Source organism: Macadamia integrifolia, unplaced genomic scaffold (assembly GCF_013358625.1).
Source record: "Macadamia integrifolia cultivar HAES 741 unplaced genomic scaffold, SCU_Mint_v3 scaffold602, whole genome shotgun sequence".
Taxonomy (NCBI): Eukaryota; Viridiplantae; Streptophyta; class Magnoliopsida; order Proteales; family Proteaceae; genus Macadamia; species Macadamia integrifolia.
This window is the reverse complement of record NW_024870495.1, coordinates 70985-79405: the sequence shown is the minus strand read 5'-3', so window position 1 is coordinate 79405 and position 8421 is coordinate 70985. Positions and strand designations below refer to the sequence as shown.

At 41.5% G+C, this 8421-nt stretch overlaps 2 protein-coding genes across 2 annotated transcripts; both read left to right on the top strand.

Moving 5' to 3' along the window:
* Positions 1–9: 9 nt before the first annotated feature.
* LOC122069413 (phosphatidylinositol transfer protein 3-like) lies at positions 10–3304 on the top strand. Its single transcript, XM_042633425.1, has 7 exons — positions 10–116; positions 306–423; positions 712–800; positions 902–948; positions 1030–1118; positions 1763–1896; positions 1999–3304. Exons 1-7 carry the CDS (start codon positions 24–26, stop codon positions 2662–2664), a joined length of 1236 nt encoding a protein of 411 aa, XP_042489359.1. The 5' UTR covers positions 10–23; the 3' UTR covers positions 2665–3304.
* Positions 3305–4396: 1092 nt separating this feature from the next.
* On the top strand, positions 4397–6930 carry LOC122069412 (polygalacturonase 1 beta-like protein 3). Its single transcript, XM_042633424.1, has 2 exons — positions 4397–4823; positions 4910–6930. The coding sequence occupies exons 1-2, from the start codon at positions 4749–4751 to the stop codon at positions 6740–6742; spliced, it is 1908 nt and encodes a 635-aa protein (XP_042489358.1). The 5' UTR covers positions 4397–4748; the 3' UTR covers positions 6743–6930.
* The last annotated feature ends 1491 nt before the right edge of the window (positions 6931–8421 follow it).

Sequence of the window (8421 nt, the reverse complement as noted above, 5' to 3'; positions counted from 1 at the left end):
TTTATACTTTTATACTGTCTGGAATGGGGAAGAGAGATCAGAAAGACAAAGATACGGAGAAGGTTGACGCCGTTCTTGATCTGCTAAAGAAACAAGCTCCGCTTACAGTCAAACAGGTGAGATTTATTATGTTTTCAAATTTACTGAGTTCTTGATCTTACTCTTCTCTGTTTCAGTACAATGGAGTTTGAGTTTTATAGTTTGAAGCTTCAGAATCTTCAGAATCTGAGCTTCTGTTGCAGATCAATGAGAAAGTGAGAGCTCTGTTTGATGAATTCATCGTGAATGATTTGTTTTTCCTGTAGGAGAAGTTTTGCGATTATGCTTGTGTGGAACGGTTTCTGAAGGCAAAAGGAGATGGTGTGAAGAAGGCGGCGAAGCATTTAAGAGCATGTCTATCTTGGAGAGAGAGCATCGGAACTGGTATAGTTTCATCGTCGTCTTCACTTTTTTCTTATCATGAAATGCGGAAAGAATTAGTTCAAAACTCCGCCATTTGAATCCTCTGTTGTTCTCTATCGCTTTCGTTCTTTTTTCCTTTCTCTTTCTTACTTTTTGAATCGGTATTTTTGCTTTTCTTTTCCTCTACTCTTACCTTTCCGTCCTCCATGAACGAGCCGTTAGGGGAGGGGGAAGAGAGACAAATTCAAGGAAACTAACATTCTTTCTTCGTTCTTTTTCTCTGTTTCCTACTTTTGTTCTTGGGGACAGAGTATTTGATTGCAGATGAGTTTTCTGCCGAGCTCGCCGAAGGCTTCGCATACGTTGCCGGTCATGATGATGATTCTAGGCCTGTTGTGGTAATTAATCTCTCTCTCTCTCTAGCTCATATTTTCTCTTACAGAGAGATCAATTCAGAAGAAATCACCCGAAAATAAGTATTATATTTTTCCTTTTACAGGTTCTCCGTATTAAGCAAGATTACCAGAAGTTCCACTCGCAGAAACTGTAAGTAGTTTTAAATTTCAACTGTTCATGCATTTTTTCAAGAGGAATGCAGTTTAACACTCAAGTTTTTTTCCTCTTTAGGTACATCCGTTTACTGGTTTTCACACTTGAAGTGGCCATTGGATCCATGCCTAAAAACATCGAACAGTTCGTCATCCTCTTCGATGCAAGTAAGTCTCCTCTGTTCTGCTCCGTTCGTAACAAATGCTTTTCAATGATCGATTTTTTTTTTCTTTAAATTTCTCTTGTAATCTGTTTACTCCTTCTGTCAAAAAGATCAATCAATCACTCCTTCATAATGAAGTCCAGATTTATACAGTAACATTCTTTGCTGAAAACCTTGGTTATTAAATTACCCATAATTATACCTCAGAATTGCCTCCTTCCCGCTACAAACGAATCACGCAAGCGAGGATCATTATCAGATTCTCGCTCTCGTGTCGCGGCTCATTAATAGTTAATGTGGAGGGTATGCAGATATTGCAGAGTTGGGGTAAGAATTTGTCGGTGAACCGGCACGCTCTGAAGTTCTTGGAGTTCAGAGAGTGCCGGGAATGACCGTGAGATGTCTCCGTCATAGTCGGAGATTGTAGGGGGTAAAGCTGGAATTTGAATTGTTCGAGAAATGGTCAACCGGTTGTTCTGATTGTGAATAGTTTCTGAAATTTCCAGAGGGTAAAAAGAGATTTCTGGATGAGATTTCTTACTTCTTAACGAATTCTCCCAAGCATGGTAATGCGGGGAGAGAGGGTAAAGGAGGAAAGAGTGCCATTAATTATTATTAATTATTGATATGTAACGCGTGCGATTGCAGGCTTTTTCAGATCAGCTTCGGCTTTTATGAATTTACTACTGGCATCTCTGAAGATATCATCGGAATACTACCCCGGACGGCTTCACAAGGCCTTCGTCATCGACCCTCCCTCCCTTTTCTCTTACCTCTGGAAGGTAATCAATTTCCTAATCTCGAGGGCAACTTCCCTCTTATCCTCTACGTTTGTAGGGGTGTATCAGTTATTTCCGTTTCTGATGATGTGTAGTACTGTTCAGGGGGTTCGTCCGTTCGTTGAACTATCTCCGGTGACGATGGTGGTGTCTTCGCTCGACTATGAAGATTCGTTGGAATATGATGACTTCTCAGCGTTCCCAAGAGCTTCTTCACTGCGGTTCGACCCTGCATCGATTCCATCAACGGGGAAGATCGGAGCTTCGTCCTCCACCCGCTTCTCCTTCACCGTCTCTCACAACTTCGACTCTCTCAAGCCTTGGTACCTAAGTTTAACAGACACGTCAGCATCCAAGGTAGGACCCACCAGTCCATCACGATCCCTCATGGGTCCTGCACTCATTTCCCCACTCAACGCCCGTTCATTCTCCTTCGCATCACCGGCCGCCAGGACTCCACGTTGCAGCACCCCTGGCCCTGGACCCACCAAGAAGAATCAAACCAGTACCCCTGGGCCCACCAGCAATCCGAGGACGCCGAGACCATCTTTCCTGCAATCACCAGCCATGTTCTTTAGGAAGGAGAAGGATTACCACGTGAGCAAGACGGAGAAGAGCCGTGAGTCGTTCGTTCCTTTCTTGAGGTTCTACAGGAGGCCATACGATGAGATGGTTTACAGGTCAAAGATGAAACCACCACTAGGTGGACTCATCTCCATCGTCTCTCCACAAATCAAGCGTCGCCACATGTCACAATCGCAGAGGTTCTAAACACCAAAAAGTACATAAATTTTAGTATACTACTAATTATATAATGACCAAATAATTTCTAGTGTTAATAGTATCTTATTCCTCTTTAAGATCAGAAGGAAAAAAGGGAAAAACAGAGACGACGTACTAAGCGGGATGTGAAATGGTGTGCATGTTGTCTCAATTTTGAGCGTTGTTGTGTTTTCTCTCTCTCTCTAGACGCCTTAAGGTGAGAGAGAGAGAGAGAGTCAGAAGTCTACGTTTCGGGGTTTGGAGGAGAGTTTGAGGTATTGGAAAAGCGATAGCGTGGTCGGGACGATGAACATTGGCATCGGAAATCATTTGTTAGACCAGGAAAGGAAAAATCTATGTTTGGTTTAATCAAATTTGTTTTGATGTTTTTGACTTTTGTGAAGATTGGATTTTTGGGGAATCTCTAGAACCTTTTTTTTTTTTTGTTAACTTGTTAATAATGGAAGTCTGAAAGCCCTACGGTTTAACTGTTATCGAGATAGAAGTTTTTTGTTAACTTCACCTGCATTTCTTTTTTTTTTCCTTTTTCAATTCAAGTCCACTATTCCCACTAACATGTGTGGTGTTTTGTTTGTAATTTGAAAAGTCAAAATAGTTTGGAAATTGAAACTGTTATACAATACACGCACATACACGTTGGGGATTTTGAAGTGTTCTGTTTCTCTTTTAGGGTCCGAGTCCGACTGCTTGACTCTCCCTCTAATGGAAACTTAGGGCCCGTCTGGTATTGTTTCTGTTTCAAAAACGTTGTTTCATGTCAAATATGAAAATTTCAATTTCTATGTCAAAACGTAGTTTTTAAATGAAAAAATGGTGTTTCAAAATTTTAGATTTTTATCGGGATTTTTTTTTTTTTTTTTGTAAAATGGAACGAAACTGGGAAGACGGAACTCCATTTTGGAGTTCCGTCCAATTTCGTTTTTTCAGTTTTTTTTTTCAGTTTTTGTTCCAAAAAAACAGAAACGGATCATAAGTGCACCAAACAGAAGATTCTGTTTTTTCGTTCCAATAGAACGAAAAAACTCCAGAAACATTTTTTTAGAACGATACCAAACGGAGCCTACATTTGCTACATATGAATTTTTTTTCTTCCTTTTTTCAAACCCGTTAAGGATTTTGGTCAATCCTGATTGATTCCCAATTGATCCTCATTTAAATTCAATTTGAAATCGATGGATTCAATTTTAAGTTATAAAACCTCATTACTAACCATATCATATACCGAGATTTAAGCCTATGCCTCTATGGCTTATATCACTATATTACGGGAAAAGATTCTTGAACCGCTATGAGAGGATGTATTGTTACTTCTCTCACTATCTCTTTTCTCTACACATTATCACTGCTCTCTTATGTCTATCTCATTCATTTGTCTCTCTTACATTATTTAAATAGAAAAAAATATTTGTAGGAGAAACGTTGCTCTGCACCCAAACACATGCCCCTGAAATAGAAAATTTTGATAAAGGGGTTAATAAGTTGAAAAGGCCAAAACATAAAACATAGCGTTTGCGGCTAAACGCGTCGATATCAATTGCAAAAGCGACAAGATAGCCTATAACTGAAAGACACGCGTCTATCCACGCGTCTTTGACTCAGATCTCACAGAGTAGTGTCTAGTGAGAGCGAGAGAGAGAGAGAGAGAGAGAGAGAGCAGAAGAGTTCAGTCTCACACTCACCCCCCCACCCCTCCCACTTTTTAAAGTTATGAGATAGCAGAGGATATCACTTTCTTAAACCTATTCTTTAAGAAGTCTTGATCTCTTTAAAACTCACTATAAGCCCTTCGCCATCTACTAATGAAATCCACAGAGATCAGATCATACAAACCCCATTATCTTATTCACCATCTACCAGTGAAAGCGAAAGAGATCAGATCATACAAACCCATTATCCTATTGCTCTGCTCTGCTCTGCTCTGCAGCCTCACCTTTGTCGTATAGTCTTTGCAAGTCCTATTTATAACTCCCAAAAACCTATAGAACAACCAACATTCTCTCCTATCTTCGTTCTCTCCGTTTCCTTCTCTGCAAATCAAACTCACAAAAGCAAGAAATTGAGAAAAAGAAGAAATGCAGAAACAGCCCACGCTTATGGGTCTTCCTCTGTTTTTCTTCTTCATCATCTTCTTTCTCTCATCTTTGAATGTAAGTAAACAAACCCATCATTACCCAATACCCATTACCACTTTCTGTTCAACTATGTTACTCATCTCTTACTTTTCTCAATGCAGGGTTCGGTTGCCGGAACTAGCCAGAGCTCCACCAGTTCGTTGGCGGCGCAAAACCCATTTACTGCAAAGGCTTCTTTAATCCGTTACTGGAACAAGCAAATCACCAATAACCTACCAAAACCTTCTTTCCTTCTTTCCAAGGCATCCCCTTTGAACGCTGTTGATTCCTCCCTCTTCACTAAACTAGCCACCGACAAGAATGCTCTCTCCTCCCGTCTCCAATCCTTCTGTTCCTCAGCCAATCTGTTCTGTTATCCCGACATAGCGCCGAGTTTGGAGAAACATGACTCGTCTGTCGATTTCTCCTCGTATGAGTATAAAAATTTCACCAACTATGGAACGTCTCAACTCGGCGGCACCGATTCTTTCAAGAACTATTCCGGCGTCTTCGACAATATGCCAGTAAATTCCTTCCGGCGATACAGCAGAGACTCCAATGGTCACAATGACAAATTCTCCACTTATGCGCCCAATGCCAATGTACCTGATGAGAGCTTCAACACCTACGGTTCCGGCGCCACCGGCGGTTCCGGCGAGTTTAAGCATTACAATGATGAATCCGTTAATGTGCCAACTCTCACTTTCACTACTTATGAGACGAACGCCAATGGGCGGAAACAGGGTTTCTCTTCTTACACTACAAATTCCAACGCTGGAAGCGAGACTTTTGCCAGCTACGGCAAGAAAGGTAATGGCGTACCAACAACCTTCACCAGTTACGGCAATGAAACCAATGTTGTTGTGTCGACCTTCGCTTCTTACGGTCAGTCCGGCAATGGCGCAAACGATTCGTTCACGTCATACGGGGACAACGGCAACGTTCCAACTAACAATTTCAGAAGCTACGGCGATGGTGGGAACGCTGCAACGGATAGTTTCTCCAGTTACAGAGATCAATCGAACGTGGGTGACGATTCGTTTCAATCTTACGCCAAGGGATCGGGGTCAGGCAAGGTCGATTTCACAAATTATGGGAACTCTTTCAACGAAGGCACAGACACATTCAAGGGCTACGGGAAGGGATCGGTTGGTAAGATAATCGGATTCAAGACTTACGGCGTGAACAATACCTTCAAGGATTACAGCAAAAAGGGTATCACCTTCGCCGGTTACAGGAACACAACCTCAGAATCTAGTGAAAGTAAAGTAAGAATTGCTTCGAAATGGGTAGAGCCAGGGAAGTTCTTCCGAGAATCGATGCTGAAGGAAGGGACTGTGATGCCGATGCCCGATATTAGGGACAAGATGCCCAAAAGATCGTTCCTTCCTCGTTCCATCGTTTCGAAATTGCCATTCTCGACTTCCCAAATTTCAGAGCTGAAAGAGATCTTCCACGCAGAGGAGAACTCGAGCATGGCGACGATCTTGCAGAACACGATAGAGGAGTGCGAGAGGAAACCGAGCCGAGGCGAGACCAAGAGGTGTGTGGGCTCGGTCGAGGACATGATCGACTTCGCCGTCTCGGTTCTAGGCCACAACGTTGTGGTTCGGAGTACAGAGAACGTGGAGGGGTCAAAGGAGGACGTGATGATCGGAACGGTCAAAGGAATCAACGGTGGGAGAGTGACCCAATCGGTGTCGTGTCATCAGAGCTTGTTTCCTTACATGGTTTACTACTGCCATTCGGTCCCTAAGGTTCGGGTATACGAAGCGGATCTCTTGGACCCGAAAACCAAGTCCAAGATCAATCATGGGGTTGCCATCTGTCATATTGACACGTCAGCTTGGAGCCCAACCCATGGGGCTTTTCTGGCCCTAGGGTCCGAGCCTGGACTAATTGAGGTCTGTCACTGGATCTTCGAGAACGACATGACTTGGGCTACTGCCGACTGATCTATCTATTGGAGAGATCTGGTTCTTCTTCAAGCTAGCTTGTTTGTCTCTTCTCCTTCTTTGTCTGTTTGATTGTAAGCATAAAAGAACTGGTTAAAATCGGCCAGGGTCTACTTGTTAGTGTTTGTACCTGTGAGCGTGCCCTGTTTTTTTGCATGTGTGTATTAATGTAAGGGTAAGTGTTTTAATTTCCTTCCGCCACAAACCCCCCACCCCAACCAAAAAAAAAAAAAACTGTAGCCCTCTTCCTTTAAAATCTCACAAGACATGTATTCTGCCACTCGAGTAGATGATCCACCTGTTTTAACTGTTTGGATGAAGAGGAGATGGTAACCTAGCTATGTGACAATTTTAGAGTTTAATTTAATCAAATACCACCCATGTATTGTTATATATCTCTCGAATATCCATGCGTGTGTACCCCACACTTTAGTCATTATTATACACATTTTAAACTTTGAAGCAAAACATGCATGCTGTTTGAAAGACTAAGAAAATAGATGACTCATATCTATCTTGTGACTTATGGAAACGCACACTAGTAACTTTTACAAAATTGAAATTGAGTTATCGAATTTAAAGGGAAATATTCTTCTTTATTACCATTATGGGAGAGATTTTTTTTATACAAGTAATATAAAGGAGTGCAATAATGAGGTGCAACAAAATAGTATCGTACGCAGGATAGTAACGAGATCATTCCATGAGAAGATAAGAGAGATAAACACAGATGTCTTAGCACATACTATCTGAGTGGCTCTAAAAATCTACTATCATATTGGGATTCCTCTCACATTGAAGTTTCATTCATGTAGTATAATTGTATAAGCAAGATGGTTTTTTTTTGAGAGGAACATTAACAAGGGCATTAAGACGGGCTTGTTGCCATAGAAATCAGAGTTGGGTTGCCTACGCATAGAGAGCCAGGAAATTACAAAAAGGAGATGGCTGGAGCGGATTCCGGTGGGATCTCTTGGATGCTTAAGTTAGAATTCCCAAAGATAGTAGTAAGGGTTAGGGATTGAAAGAGCAGTAGCCTTAAAGTATGAAGAACTCACCTATGTACCTTAGGTACTATTTCTTTATATATAGGATGACGGTGGATAAATGTGAGTCCACGTAGGAGATGCTAATGACATGGTTTGTCCTTAATTCCAAACTAGCTTCGTGGGAAGGCCCAAGTTTTTGAGACTTGGGGGAATTAGATCCCAACAGTTTCCCTGTGCCTTGGACCAATCACGGGCTAGACTTGATCCCCTAACCTCGTGGTGACCACCTAATGGAAAGCTGGTTTTATGCATATTAGGGTTGCTGGAAGGACAAACAGGGTAGAGCTGTCCGGGAAGTACTTTTAGTTTTTCTACATTAGAAGTTAGAGGGCTATTAATGGGGAACAAATGGGCCGATTAGCTAACAAAGGATCTGAGCCCAACCCAATTTTAATTGTGCTACGTCAGCATTTTTATTATTATTATTATTATTTTGGTACCATCATTCACATGAAGGCTTTGTTTGGTTGCAAGGGGAATGCAAATTTTTTATGTAAAGTTCTTTTCCCTGAAAAAATAAATTTAGATGTTTGATTGCAATGGAAATATATTATATATGTGAAAAAAATTTCACTTAGCCATTGAAATTTCCCTTTTTATTTCTCCACCAAAATAGGAAGAAAAAAAAAA

Bases quoted from the DNA above. Each gene is read 5' to 3' on its own strand.
- LOC122069413 (XM_042633425.1), top strand. From the start codon at position 24: ATGGGGAAGAGAGATCAGAAAGACAAAGATACGGAGAAGGTTGACGCC. The intron at 949-1,029 runs GTAAGTAGTTTT...TTTCCTCTTTAG, and splicing joins AAGTTCCACTCGCAGAAACT to GTACATCCGTTTACTGGTTT. The intron at 1,119-1,762 runs GTAAGTCTCCTC...GTGCGATTGCAG, and splicing joins CGTCATCCTCTTCGATGCAA to GCTTTTTCAGATCAGCTTCG.
- LOC122069412 (XM_042633424.1), top strand. From the start codon at position 4,749: ATGCAGAAACAGCCCACGCTTATGGGTCTTCCTCTGTTTTTCTTCTTC. The intron at 4,824-4,909 runs GTAAGTAAACAA...TTCTCAATGCAG, and splicing joins TCTTTCTCTCATCTTTGAAT to GGTTCGGTTGCCGGAACTAG.